This window comes from Neoarthrinium moseri (assembly GCF_022829205.1).
Source record: "Neoarthrinium moseri strain CBS 164.80 chromosome Unknown scaffold19_Wmoseri_CBS_16480, whole genome shotgun sequence".
NCBI lineage: Eukaryota > Fungi > Ascomycota > Sordariomycetes > Amphisphaeriales > Apiosporaceae > Neoarthrinium > Neoarthrinium moseri.
In genome coordinates this window covers 543,338-557,678 of record NW_026055133.1, presented here as the reverse complement: position 1 = coordinate 557,678, position 14,341 = coordinate 543,338, and the positions used below count along the sequence as shown (strand labels likewise).

At 51.9% G+C, this 14,341-nt stretch overlaps 5 protein-coding genes across 5 annotated transcripts; 3 read left to right on the top strand and 2 right to left on the bottom strand.

Moving 5' to 3' along the window:
- Nucleotides 1-609: 609 nt before the first annotated feature.
- JN550_005991 (uncharacterized protein) lies at nucleotides 610-1,179 on the bottom strand (the record flags this gene model as incomplete). Its single annotated transcript, XM_049317681.1, has 1 exon — nucleotides 610-1,179. One exon carries the CDS (start codon nucleotides 1,177-1,179, stop codon nucleotides 610-612), a length of 570 nt encoding a protein of 189 aa, XP_049172234.1.
- Nucleotides 1,180-4,324: 3,145 nt separating this feature from the next.
- On the top strand, nucleotides 4,325-6,657 carry JN550_005990 (uncharacterized protein; the record flags this gene model as incomplete). The annotated part of the gene is made up of 2 exons (XM_049317680.1): nucleotides 4,325-4,612; nucleotides 4,678-6,657. The coding sequence occupies 2 exons, from the start codon at nucleotides 4,325-4,327 to the stop codon at nucleotides 6,655-6,657; spliced, it is 2,268 nt and encodes a 755-aa protein (XP_049172233.1).
- A 539-nt stretch (nucleotides 6,658-7,196) lies between these two features.
- On the top strand, nucleotides 7,197-9,527 carry JN550_005989 (uncharacterized protein; the record flags this gene model as incomplete). Its single annotated transcript, XM_049317678.1, has 2 exons — nucleotides 7,197-7,695; nucleotides 7,753-9,527. 2 exons carry the CDS (start codon nucleotides 7,197-7,199, stop codon nucleotides 9,525-9,527), a joined length of 2,274 nt encoding a protein of 757 aa, XP_049172232.1.
- Nucleotides 9,528-10,233: 706 nt separating this feature from the next.
- On the bottom strand, nucleotides 10,234-11,120 carry JN550_005988 (uncharacterized protein; the record flags this gene model as incomplete). Its single annotated transcript, XM_049317677.1, has 3 exons — nucleotides 10,234-10,258; nucleotides 10,346-10,631; nucleotides 11,105-11,120. The coding sequence occupies 3 exons, from the start codon at nucleotides 11,118-11,120 to the stop codon at nucleotides 10,234-10,236; spliced, it is 327 nt and encodes a 108-aa protein (XP_049172231.1).
- Nucleotides 11,121-12,275: 1,155 nt separating this feature from the next.
- On the top strand, nucleotides 12,276-13,429 carry JN550_005987 (uncharacterized protein; the record flags this gene model as incomplete). The annotated part of the gene is made up of 2 exons (XM_049317676.1): nucleotides 12,276-12,962; nucleotides 13,022-13,429. 2 exons carry the CDS (start codon nucleotides 12,276-12,278, stop codon nucleotides 13,427-13,429), a joined length of 1,095 nt encoding a protein of 364 aa, XP_049172230.1.
- Between the last annotated feature and the right edge of the window lie 912 nt (nucleotides 13,430-14,341).

Here is a 14,341-nt window from a genome sequence, read left to right as displayed (position 1 = left end):
AAGACAATTGGGTCGAACTGTTACCAATCGCCCAATTTGCCTACAACAGCTCCGAAACAGAGTCAATCGGAACAACACCGTTTTACGCGAACTACGGATTCAACCCAGACATGACGAAGGAACCACTCCCAGGAGTACTGGCGGAAAAGGCTATCACGCACGCCGACAAACTGCAAGACTTGCAGAGAAACTTACAACAAGAACTACTTTTCCTTCAACAGCGGATGAAGGAGTGGAATAACAAGAAGAGAGTTAGAGGACCAACTCTTAAGGAGGGAGACCCTGTCTACCTACTCCGCAAAAACATCAAAACAAAACGACCAAACGACAAACTCGATTTCAAAAAGATTGGACCATTCAAAATCGACAGAGTTGTTTCACCTGTCAACTACCGACTATCACTACCTCAGAAAATGAGGATACACCCAACATTTCATATCTCATTACTGGAACCAGCACCACCCAATGCAAAAATCGAAACACGGCTCGAAACCGAACCAGACCAAGAATACGAAGTCGAAGAAATCCTGGACCTGCAGAAAATCAATGGTCAATGGAAATACCTTGTCAAGTGGAAGGACTACCCACCGTCGGAGAACACTTGGGAACCTAAGAAGCACTTGAAGAACTGTGCTGAACACCTTGAGAAGTACCACCGAGAGCATCCCAGTCGATCCCAGGGATCCCCACGGAACTCCAGTCAATGACACCAACGCCCCCTTGCGATTGAACGGCAACAACCGCGTCAGACTCCGCGCGCTCTTGCTCGTCCAGCTCGTCGAGAGATCGGAGACCACGATTTACCATGTCCACCCCGCGAGTTTTCAGAGCCCGTTTTTGGGCACGCAAGCGCATTAGCTTCGACAGCGCCTCGTTAACCTCTTGTTGAGCCCGAAGAAGTTTCTCCTCCGCAACCTCTTCCTCGCGGACCAAGCGGTCCTCTTCCGCGTTGATCCGTTGGAGGGAAGACAACGTGACGCCAGAACCATCACACGAGCGCCCCCTGCGACAACACTCTTTACAGCGCGAAACACCTTCCATCATCCGGCAACGCAAGTTGCGCTTTTCGCAGAAAGAACACGGCATCACGTCGACACCACAACGTTCGATGCGATCGGCAAGAGATAAACGATAAAGAGTTTTTTTGGAACGAGAAGATTTCTCAACACGACCTGACATGATGAGCATACATCACAAGATATGAGGAAGGAAGGAAAACCTACCAAACCAACGAGTGGGCGACAGCGACCTACTTATGCGACCTCAAGTCTTAGGGGCTAAGACAAAGAGGGAGGAACCTGATGTTACGAACATGGCCTCAGAAGGTGGCCGACGCAGAAAGGCGGGGCACCGGATAAACGTATGGACCAGGGGAGCCGGTCACCTGACAAGACCAATACGGCTGGCAGGACGAGTCAGCAGGAGTCACGTGACGGATCACTTGGATCACCAACGCCAAGAAGTGATCCAAGTGAGAAGACAAAGGAGATCACTCTTGATCACCTCGATCACCAAGTGATCCTTTGTGATCATGGTGACCCAAACCAACATCAGTGAGGGAATGAATGGATATATATTGGAAGGGCATTTCCTAGCTACATAGACAGTCATTACCTCAGTGATCAATCTAAGCATCTATCTTACCCATAGGTGAGGCCTATCAAGCCTTGACGACTATACTTGTGACTTCGCTCACAGACCTTTATTCTATCTTGTTCAGTGCACAGGCTATAGACTATAGCCGCCCTCGAGACTAACGTCCCCTGTTAGCATAAACCCACGTACCTGTATCTCTCTACGGTTTATCCTAGAAAGCATATCCGTCACATTAAACTCGTTTAACGTAATTATTAAATATCGATTTTTTTAATTATAAAGAGTATAATATAAGGATTTTTATCGTCCGTTTATATATATTTAAATAACGTGTGTTTATATAAAAGATTATATTAAATAGTAAATCGATTTATATAACGATTAATAGTTTTAAATCGAGGATTTTTAAGTGAAAGGATATAATTTAAAGTAAAAACGTATTATTTATTAATAAGTTTAAAAGATTTATATAAATAAACCCGAGATATATTATTAAATTAATTTTTCGAGATTTAATTACGGCGTTAAATATAATTATTACGGTTTATTTAAACGATAAAATCCATTTTTTATTTATTTAACATCGTATTAATAACCTCCTCCAATTTCGTTAAGTTAAAGTTATTATTAAAAAGATAGTTTTTAAATGTTTTATAATTAAATTCGGTAAGAGAAGTGGTTTAAACGCCGTAATTACGATATTATAAAGTGTAATAATTAACCCATTCTTTACGGTATAAAAGGTAAGTATTCTCGAGATAAATAACGATAAAAAGTTAATCGTCGATAAACTCGTTAAATAATAATTACCACGATTTATTAAAATTTTATTTTATTTATAAATAAATTATATATCTTTAATATAATATTAATTTAATACGTATATAAAAGACACCCTTAAAAATAATATTAAAATTAATAATAAAATCTTTAATAAAACCGTTAAATTATTAAAACTCGTAATGGTTTATAATATAAATATCTTATATTATATCCTCCTCCTCCTCGTCGTTATTATTATTAAAACCTTTTTATTTTTAACGAACTTTAAAAATAACGTTTTTATTAATATAAAAAATACATATTTATTATTATATATTAAAAAGTATTAAACGGGTTATATTTTAAAGGTTTTAATCGAAGTTAATAAAAAGGACGTTAAGTTTATTAATACGGAGTTTAAATAATAAGTCTTTAAATTATTAAATAATTTATCGGTATGTTTCTTTTTTTTTATTTAATAATAAATTATAAATAACGTTGAAAATCGAATTAAACGCCGTAAAATTAATAATATTAAAATAGGGTATTTTATATTTATTAATCTTATAAGTGGCGTTAAAATTCACGATTTAAAAAAAGCGTTAAATTATACTTTAATAATATTTATAAAATTAAAAAGCGGCGGTAAATTTATTAAAATCCTCGTCCTCCTATTTAAATCGGGTAAAAGTATCCTTATCGTTGGTAAACTTTTTTATAAAGTATTAAATAACCGTATAACCGTTAAATATATTAAAACGGTGCTTTTAAATCGTATTATTAACGTCCTTTTCGATAACGGTAATATTAAACCAAACCTTACGTAAAATATTAACGATTTCCCGGTTACCGATAACCTATTTATTAAAGGATATATAAAAGCGTTATTATTTATTTATAAAACCTCGATAGATAATAAATACCTCGGGAGTAATAAAACTTTTATAGTTATATAAAAAGAATTGACTTTTAATATTACGGATAAATTTAAAAATCCATCGTCGATCGTTAAATACCAAAATTAAAACAACTCCTTTTTAAAAGTAGTTAATCTTACGAGTTTTTAACGCTTTATTACCCGTAGACCTCGTTAGGTTAGTGGCTTTGCTTTAGAAGTATTGGATCGAGTATCTCGTGGATTTGCCTTCGTAATAATTACCGCCGTTGGCCTTTACGATGGCGAATCCGTGGTTTTTAACATATTCTTAAAAGGACTGGAAAAGCTCGTCGAAAATAGGGTAGGGAGGACCGCCGTAAAGACCTCCTTCGGGAGGATTGTGAAACAAAATCCCAAAAGGATCTATAGTGTTACGAATGGGTACAAAAACGGCCTACTTTACAACAATTTAGGTGAATTACATTTAGATAGGGATGGTATCAGAAAATCGTTAAATCTATTCGCCGGGCCGGTGGTTTGGGCGCAGCTGACGGCAGCTGGATTTGGGGGGTCTACAGGTGGCTGTAACTGAATTTGGGGGGTGGGGTCACGTGATACAGCACATACAGCAGATTTGATACAGCACCATTAGCAAGGCCCTAAGAAAATGGGGGACGCCGCCCCTACCTAGGCCCGCTAGCTTAGGCCCGACCTCTGTGACGGGCGGCCTGTGACCTACCCTACCTGTGACTTCGATATCGGGGAGCGTAGCTCATAGACGTCCAGGTGGCTACGAGGCTTACTCGACTGAGAAACTTGTTCAGAGTTGACCAGAAGTTTCTCTTGGTCTTATCGGTCTTCATCACGCGTCTCAGACATGCACGGACGAAGCTGATACGTAGATGTGACACAGCCAGAGGGCCATCCCGTGGTGACGTGCGGTAACACGTTCTGGTTTGTGACAGGCGGGCCTGGTTTCGGCGCTAACGCTTAGGCGCAAAAATGCTCGATTTTGCTATAGAAAAGTTGTAATTGCTTGCGATTGCCTCGTGACCAGCAGCGAGCGTAGAAGCGTCGCATTTTTCCAAGATGCCGGCCGCACTGGTCAACCGTCTGGATCGGGACATCTACCAGATCGTCCGGAAATTCGAGGACGAGCAGTCCGAGAAGACGGCAAAGACCGGGGTTCCACCCAAATTCACCGTCTCTGGCGTCTACGACAGGATCAAGCGCTCCAACTCGAGCCTGTCGAGGGAGAAGAAGAGGCCCTTGGAAGACTCGATAGAGCGCGTCCTGCGTTTCCGAAAGGAGGAACGCCTGGAGGATGATGAAGATCAGGCCATGGATGATGCGCCGACCGACGAGCCAAAGGTCAAGGTTTGTGCCTTCCACCGCCCCGTGAACATATCATGATGGTCTCCCTCGTTACTGACACCAGTCAGGAGCGCGACTATTTCCTCATGAATAAGCAGATCGCCAGGTCTTGGAATGTGGCAAGGAGGGAGCGCACGCCAGAGGTGACGACAGGGTCTACCACACCCGCAGTCGAGACCGTCGACTCTGCCATTGTCCTGACGGACAGGCAACCTAACGGGGAGCCCAAGTCCAAGAAGTTGAAGACGAGGCAGGTCAAGGAAAAGGAGCCCGTAGACCGCAGCCCGCCGGCCGGTGTCTCCCTCGAGGACCTGGGTGGCATGGACGACGCCATCGAACAGCTCATCAAGGATGTGGCTCGGCCCATGCGCCTTACTGGTGCCTACATTGCAGCGCATGCGAACCCGACTCGCGGTGTATTGCTGCACGGCCCTCCGGGATGTGGAAAGACCATGCTCGCCAACGCCTTCGCAGCCCGATTAGGGGTCGCCTTCATTCCCGTGTCTGCCCCGTCCCTTGTGGCGGGCATGTCCGGAGAGTCTGAGAAGAAGATTCGGGAGCTGTACGAGGAAGCCAAGGGCCTGGCGCCATGTCTCGTCTTCATCGACGAGCTCGATGCCATCATGGGAAAGAGAGAGAACGCCCAAAGAGAGATGGAGAAGCGCATCGTCGCGCAGATGCTCACCTGCATGGACGAGCTGAGCTTGGAGAAGACCGGCGGCAAGCCCATCATCACTCTTGCTGCGACCAACCGACCGGACAGCATCGATCCTGCCCTTCGGAGAGCAGGCCGATTCAACAGGGAGATCAACATTGGGGTGCCAAACGAGCAGGGCAGGGCCATGATCATGCGGGCACTTACACGGAAGAAGAAGCTGTCGCCAGAGGTCAACCTCGATGTTCTTGCGAAAATGACCCCTGGTTTTGTCGGTGCAGACTTGGAGGACGTGATTTCCGTTGCGACCGCCGACATGCTTGATCGAACGACCGAACAGATTGTCAAACAAGCGGTTCTTGATATGGAAAGCAATGGGCTCTTTTCGGACGGATATGAAGTAGCACCCAGAACCAGGGATCTGCTCCGAGAACTCGATGCCATCAATACCATCTCAGGCCAGTCTATTGAGGAGGAAGCGTGCGTCCTCACACAGCAGGACTTTGTGAGAGCAGTGTCCAAGGTCCAGCCATCGGCCAAGCGCGAGGGTTTCACCACGATTCCAGACACAACCTGGTCGCAAGTCGGCGCGCTGAAGAAGGTCCGGGAGGAGCTCGCCCTGGCCATCGTGCGGCCGATCGAGACGCCAGAGCAGTTTGCCACGCTCGGTTGGAAGTCCCCCTCGGGCGTGCTCCTCTGGGGTCCCCCGGGATGCGGCAAGACGCTGCTGGCCAAGGCCGTGGCCAACGAGGCCAAGGCCAACTTCATCTCGGTCAAGGGCCCGGAGCTGCTCAACAAGTACGTGGGCGAGTCGGAGCGGTCGGTGCGGCAGGTCTTCACCCGCGCGCGGTCGTCGGCGCCCTGCATCCTCTTCTTCGACGAGCTCGACGCCCTGGTCCCGCGCCGCGGCGACAACATCGCCGAGTCCAGCGCCCGCGTCGTCAACATGCTGCTCACCGAGCTCGACGGCATGGACAGCCGCGCCGGCGTCTACGTCATCGGCGCCACCAACCGCCCGGACATGATCGACTCGGCCATCCTGCGGCCGGGCCGCCTCGGCACCAGCCTGTTCGTCGACCTGCCCGACGAGGCCGGCCGCGTCGACATCCTGCAGACCCGCATGAAGAACGTGCTGCCCGACATCGCCGAGCACGACCTGCTGGCCCTCGACCCCATCGCCCGCCGCTGCGACGGCTTCAGCGGCGCCGACCTCGAGAACCTGCACATCGCCGCCGCCAAGGCCGCCGTCGAGCGCATGGACCTGCAGGGCGAGGGCAGCGTGCGCACGCTGACGCCCGCGGACTGGGAGGCCGCCCTGGGCAAGATCCAGCCGTCCGTGTCGCAGCAGGCGTATGCCAAGTTCACGAGACTCAAGGAGAAGGGCTGGAGCTAGATGATAGACGGTATAATTGCTTACGAATAAAAGCCACGCTTGTCATACTCGTATATTTACTTGAGTGCGGTCTCGAAATCAGGACTGATGAGACTTACGAAATCTTGCATGCTAGTAAAATACAGAAATATTATACACAAGCCCACCGTATCAGTTTTATGGTATTCTATAAGCTCAAACCTACATTGATTAGACGCTCGCATGATCCAAAACTGATGCCAAGAGGCGGCCCTACAGAATGACGGTATAATTGTTGCTTTTAATACGGGTAGCATTCTCTACAGGCTATATGTGACCATGTAGAACCAAAATGCGTGAAAAGTACCGTGGTATAATAGAATCACGAAAGGCTGCAGAAGGTTATCTTTCAGGGGTACACGCATAAAGCGTTGATTGGTTCAAGGATGTCCCACAACTACAATCGGACAACTCGGGAAGCGATGTTTCCTGCAGTCTGACAGCCAGCCAGGGGCAAGATCTCAAAGACCGATTCTGCCCTGGCAGTAATAAAACCCCAGACTATCTCGAAGCAAGCCGGTATGGAGGCAACAACCCTCGAGCAGGTCTACAGATTGCTCACATCTGCGGATGCGTCTCTGACTTACAAGCCATTCAGGGAAGAACGGTCACCAAGCGTCGCCTCTCCGCATTCGTGCCTTCACTGCGGGAAGGTATTGGTCAACGGTGATATTTTCAGAGAGAAGCCCTTGGTGCACTTTGGTGATGACAGATACTCCCGAGACACGAGCCCATCACTCAAAGTAAGCTATGGACTGGACGAGGCCATCGCAGCCTCTCGGGAAGGCTGCAAGCTTTACGAGTGGTTTCTGGACACACTTTCCATAGAAATACTCTCCGTTCACTCTTTGGCATTTCCGATTGACAGAATCGAATTTCACCTGGCCTTTGAAACTGACGGCAAGATAGACTGCAGTCCAATCATCGAAGCCGTTGGTAGGGATGGAGAGAGGAGACGCTTGGTAAACAAAGGCCTTGTTGGCGTGCCTTGGTCGAGACTGTCCATCTGCGCTCCCAGAGGTATGTAACCTTTTGGTAGCGGAGCACTTACATGTATAGCCCGCCTGACTCCTATAGACGATCCAGCCTCAAGCATCATACCACACCGCCCCGCTGAAACTGATGTCTTTTCTACGAGGAGCATTGAGTTCGCTCGGGACTGCCTCAGCACGTGTATGAAACACCACGAACAGTGTCGCACTGACTGGTTGAAAGCCGATCTACATCGCGTTGCCCAGGATCGACATCCACTGGAGGATATCGCACTTGACAACGAAACCATCGCGCTCGAAGATCTACCGACTCGCTTGCTCAAAATCAACAAGGTGCTGGAGCCAGGGAAACTCATGGTTAGCCTGATCACCGTGGAAGATCTCAGCATCTCCGAACAGTCCCAGGTCGCAGCGGACGGGTTCGCAGCTCTCTCGTACTGCTGGGGAAGAGAGGGCAACCCAGTACAGCTGACGGCCAAGACTCTTGAGGAACTCCAGTCGGGAATCGTGACATCGTCATTACCGTCCACAATCAATGATGCCATCCACTTCGCACACGACCTAGGGCTGAAATACATCTGGGTCGACGCGCTCTGCATCTTCCAAGATAGCACCCAGGACAAAGAACTAGAGATCACGAGAATGGGCTCGTACTACGGGACCAACACAGTGACCCTCTGCGCCGCCTCGGCCCCCGGCTCATCCAACGGACTACGCAGCACCGAGCCCGCCCCCTCTCTCTACCGAGTCCCGCCACTGGTTCTGCGGTGCGATGTCGGCGGCGCCGGGCGGATCCTACTGCACTCGAGCCTGGACCTGCGGGAGCCGATCACGGGCCGCGGGTGGACGCTGCAGGAGTCGCTGCTGTCGCGGCGGCTGGTCATCTTCTCGCACCAGCTGTACTGGTGCTGCGCGACGGCCAACGCGGCGTGCGAGGGGGAGCTCGCGACGCTGCCGCGGGTGCCGAACCGCAACTTCGGGGCGCCGGCGTCGCTCGTCCCCGGCGTCTACCCGGCCCAGGTCCTGCGCGACTACCCGCCCGAGGTGCAGTGGTACCTGGTGGTGGGCGACTTCGCGCGGCGCCGGCTGGGCGTCGAGGCCGACAAGCTGCTCGCCGTCTCGGCCTTCGCCGGCCGCGTCCACGCCCGGTTCCGCGCGTGCGGCGGGCCGCGGGACGACGGGACGGCTCGCGCCCACAGGAGCCCCGGCGCGAGCATCGCGTACGTGGCCGGGCTGCTCCTGTCCCGCCGCGATCTGAGCCTGGTCACGCCGCAGCTGTTCTGGCAGGTCGCTAGGACCGCCGACTGCACTCGGCCCAAGGCCTACAGAGCGCCGTCGTGGTCTTGGGCCTCGGTGGATGGGGAGCTCAAGCTGGGCGAGTCCGAGCGAGGTAGCCATACTGTTACGGGATTTGACGTGACCCTGACCAACGCCAATGCTCCGTACGGGAGCGTCCAGCAAGCTGCAATTCGCATGTCTGGCTGTCACATGCCGTCGCTGCAAGAAAGTCTTGGATTTGGCGTGCAGATCGTCGACGCTGCCGACCTGCCTAGCGAGCGTGGCGTGAGGATACTGGCAGACACACCGCCCGATGCTGAGCTTATCCAAAGTGCAATTACCGAGTCCAAGTCTCCTGTGTTCTTATTGCACCTCTCGGGGGATGTGACTCGGCCGGGTCGTGAGATACCGTATGGTTGCGTCGGTCTCGTTGTGATGCCGGCCCCTGGCGCTGTACCGAATACATATCAGAGGCTAGGGACTTTCAACTTCTACCGGTCCCTGCAGGATTATCAAATAGAGACGTCAGAGGGTGCCAAAACTCTCTTCGACGTCCCAAGACAGGATGTTGCTTTGTGGTAATCTGAATAGTGGCGGCAGTACCAGGTGTTATATTTTCACACCACAACTAAGACTGCTGATATCTCGACAGTACTGTCTACGTAGTAATCAGAAGCTGACAAAAGCTTCACCGTTTCACAGAGAACCTCACCTTTGACTTATAACAAAGTCAATATTGTATTAGATCGGAATATGGAGGACCTTGATCTAGCGCTGTTGATGACTCCTACTATATGGTCACAAGACGGAGCCCCTGAGCCCCTGAGCCACAGGCCCCAGTGACCAAGTGGATCGGCTATGTGGCGCATCGTTTTCGGAGTGACCGCGGCATCGTTAGAGTATAGATTTCCGTTGCCAGGGCGATCGATTAGCTCAGAGAATTGAAGAGCCAGCCAATGACAGTGCAGTAATTGCCATTCTTCCAAGTACAGACTACCATCACAGAGCACGATACTATTTCACGCGCGACGATGGGTGTTGGGTAGTTTCGCACAAAAGTCAAATTACTGGTGAAAAGTACACAGCCCAATGCTTCCTATCCTCCCAGAAGCCTTGTACTCCAGCGGACCCAACCAGATGTGCACGAGACGAAAAAGAGGAGATTGTGAGGGATATATGCGGTCGATCGCACCAAACGGGGGGACGCCAAAAGCAGTCTATTCTATAAATACACAGTTGGCCGGTCCGTCTATGCAGTCCTTATCGTTACACGTTGCTCGCCATTCGCTTATTTGGTAGACTCCTTGAGGAAGCTGGGAGGAGGTCAGAGTCAGCATCGGGTATCCACAAGGACGAAAGTGATGAGAGAAGCGCTGAGAAAGCGTGCGAGGGAAACTTACGTGATGAGGTCGTTTCGGTCCTTCTCCTTCTTCAGGCCACCGAAAGCCATCTTGGTGCCGGGAATGTACTTCTTGGGGTTCTCGAGGTAGTCGAAGAGGGAGCTCTCGTCCCAGGTGACACCCTTTTGCTTGTTGGCGTCGGTGTAGGAGAAGCCCTCGACCTGGCCAGACTTGCGGCCGAAGAGACCGTGCAGAGCAGGGCCGACCTTGTTGCCCTCACCCTCCTTCAGGGTGTGGCACTGAGCGCAACGGGTCTTGAAGAGGTTGGCACCCTTCTTGGAGTCACCTGCCATTGTGTGTCAGTCTGCGGAGTTCGATGGTCTGCTACAAGTTTGTGTCTGTCTCTCCGTCTGTCTGTCTGCCTGTCTGCGCTACGACCAAACGGCCATCTGCCGCCTGGGTTCAGCGAAAAGGGGCATTGACGCCAGTCCACTTCTACAATCCGGTGGCCGCATGACGAGTCCTAGTCCGCTAGAGTATGCCATCTCGCGGTGTTCGGGTTTGCGACGATCGTGGCGGCTTCGGCATGACTCGGTAAATAGCGCAGCTTCGCACAGAGCGACGGGAGCGCACACCAGAGTCGCAAACCACCAAACGACGCGCGAGCAGACAGGGGCGACCTAGTTGAAGCACGGAGGCTCGAGTTGCGAAGGAATGTAGAGAGTGGTGTCGTTCAATGGCTTCCCGTTGGCCATGACGTGGTGGATGTGCAAGGCGAGCGGCAGACGGACGGAGACACGGACAGGAACGGGAACGTACCAGCAGAGAAGCCCATGTTGACGGTAGTAGATAAAGGCGATTAGGTATTAGGGGTGTGGGAGTGAGCGTGGGTGATCGTGAACGGCAGGAGGAGTGGTTGAGCGTTGGGTTGATGGGGAGAATATGGTAAGAAGGAGGAAAAAGTCCAGTTGCACAGGCGATTCTTATTCCTTGAATTTTTCACCCGGGCACGAGGGAGCTCAGAGCGCCATGAGCTCAGTAGGCCGAATCGGGGCTAGCGCATCTTGCAGAAAGCCAACGGGGCCCGCCAGGCCCGCATGCGCCCGCCGAATCAGAGGCCCAGCAATGGTCAGTTGGCCCTGTGCGCAGCCTTTGCTCCGGTGAATCCCGGGGGGGCAAGGGGGGCCGCCTTGACGGTTGAGGCTTTGAGGGTGGACGAGAAGAAGAAGATGGAGAATGAGTGCCCTGGAAACATTTGGATGGAATCGAAGCCGTCTTCATGGCATGCCTAGGCAGTGCCGACTGGAGCCGACGGCCCGGACTGAGATCTCACCAAGACACCACTACCCATGGTCCATGAACATTCGTCAATTGCAGTAATTCTATGCCTCGCACCTGTCGTCACGACCCCCGGTTGCCATTTATTCCGCGTCGAGCCTCCCACAGGCTTGACTGACTAGAATGACACGACATTGTCCGAATTCGCCCCAGTAAAATAAACCCGCTCCTGTCCAAGGTTCCTGGACCTAACTCGTGCATAAGTCGGCATCCGACCGGGCCTAAGATTATTCCGGCTACTTGCACACCTAGGGGTCTGAGACCTGGGCCCCTGGCTCCCTTTTTTTCTTCCCACTGGACACGATTTCCCCGTAGCGTGACGCCTAAGTCGCGTCTCGTCCAAAAAAGTTCGGACCGGGTCATCGTGCGGGAGAAATTTGGAGATGGTGGATCTCGGCTGCTGCGAAGCTGACCGCGAAGCATTGGGCAACAGCTCGCAGGGAAATGAGCTGTGCATCTGCGAGTTCATGCGCAACGCGAGATCCCAGGCCACTCTGAGTCACGTCAACATTGGGGAAACTCGACTGATAAAGCAGACGGCGCCTTGAAATAGCAACCCGTGGTCAGGGATTCTTAATTGTCCCCCCTGCTGCCGCTGCTGTTGTTCTCATCCGCCCCCGCCGACGACCACGCCCCATATCATAATCTCACGATGGCCTCAAAAGCCTCCATCCCGCGCTTCCTCCTCCCTCAGTACGGTGCCATCTGGCGCACCGCGGCTAGGACGGTCCCGTTCCCGCGACCCGTCAATGCCGAGCTCGGCCAGGTCCTCGTGCGATATGCCTCCAAGACGGCAGCTTCCACCACAACCGCCGCCGCGAAGAAGTCGGCGGCCGCCACCACAGCTTCCAAGACGGCCGCAGCAAAGAAGGTAGCAGCTCCCAAGGCTGCCTCTACCAAGGCAACGGCCGCAAAGACGACCAGCGCCGCTGCCACCAAAGCCAAGGTGACCCCGCCCAAGACTTCGCCAGTCAAGGCTCCCGTCACCAAGGCGCCAGCCTCGAAGCCTGTCACCCCGAAGACAGCTTCCACAGCGACTGCGAAGGCTGCGGTGCCAAAGACGTCTACTCCCGCACCGGCTGCTGCTCCCAAGGTTGCTCCCAAGACGATCACGCCCGACCCCTCCAAGCCCATTGTTCTCGAGAAGCCAGAACGCTTCAACCCGCCATCTCACGGATCCAGGCTCCCCCGATCTATACCAAAGCACTATGGCGGTGCCCCAACCATGGAGGAGGTAACGGCGCAACAGAAGAAGCAGTATCCCGGCCTCCCGCCGCCCCCGAACACATGGTCCCACTGGTTCTTGAACAACCGCCACATCCACATGTTCATCACCTTGGTGAGTAGTTTCCTCCAACACTATCATGTCCCGAAGTCCGGACTACTCACAATTTCCAGGGCACCCTGTTGTCTCTTGCGTTCTACACCTTTGCCGCCAAGTTCAACGCCACCTCGCCGTACGCAGACATGATCCCGGCCTTCTCCGAGTTCTGGTCGCACCCCATTGACTACATCGGCACCTGTCTGCACGTTCTCAAGCTGCACGAGGAGCACATCTCGGCCGAGACGGCCGAGAAGCGCCGCCGCAAGGTCGACGATGTGGCCAAGCGCAACGAGTACCGCAAGGCCCACGGCCTGGACTCGGCACAGGGGATCGAGAGCTGGACCGGTCCCTCCCAGCCGGCCCCATTGGCCCCGGCGGCCGCGCCGGCAGAGGCTCCTGCTGAGCAGAAGCAGCCCGAGGTCCAGCCGGACTTGTATATCGACGAGAACGGAAAGCGCAAGAAGTTCTGGGGGATTTTCTGAAGTTCTTGACAACCCTACCAATTTACTTGTCAATGGGCGATATAAGAGTACAATGACCCAGGGCTGGGCCATCATGTATACAAAATGAGGTCGTTTGGCCTCTCGAGAGACGAGGCCATGTCGGTCTGACGTTGCCTATGATGAATAATAATGCGAACAGATACCCCTCTTTTCATAGCATGTGTTCAGAATATGTTGTGAACAAAAGAGCATCAATATGGAATAATGACAAAACTTCTCACCGGGTGATCTTGCTTGCTGGTCTGCTTGTTTAAGCAGTCCTCCCTCATATACCCCACCAGGCCGTCGCCGTCCCAGCAAACACATGCCATCTCTAATGAGTAACTAGTCCAGTAGCTCAGCAATTGGCCCACGATCTGTCCCGAACCCCCTTCTTGTTAGTTGGACAGGCGGGCTGGCCAGTGCTGTTTTGACATGACAGGGGAGTCTTCTGGTGAGAGTTCGACTCGGAGTATGGCCATGTGGCTTTGAAATAGCAAATCTCGAGAACTTCGGGCCAGGGTCTCTATTGCCTCCACGAAGCACGGTTGAAACACAACATGATTCCCGCATTAATGAACGAGTGTCCAGTATCCCTTGCGCATTCGGCCAATCTGTCACGATTCAGGGGCCATGTGGATCGTTGTAGAACTGACTTTGTTCACGTGTTTTCTCAACCTCCTTTCGGTGTCTCTCCGTGTCCAGCTTGGCTGGTCGAAGCTAATGATACGTACGCGTTTCTTGGCCAGGGCGAACCCGGCAAGAAAGGTATAAGGCATTTCACAATATTCTGCCTGGCGATGTGCCCACTCCACAGCTGCCCACACCGGAACGTGCGTTACGCGCAGTCCGATGGGAACGCAACTGCTTCTGCTGTAGGCCCAGAAAAACAAGTCCCCCCTTCCTGGAAAA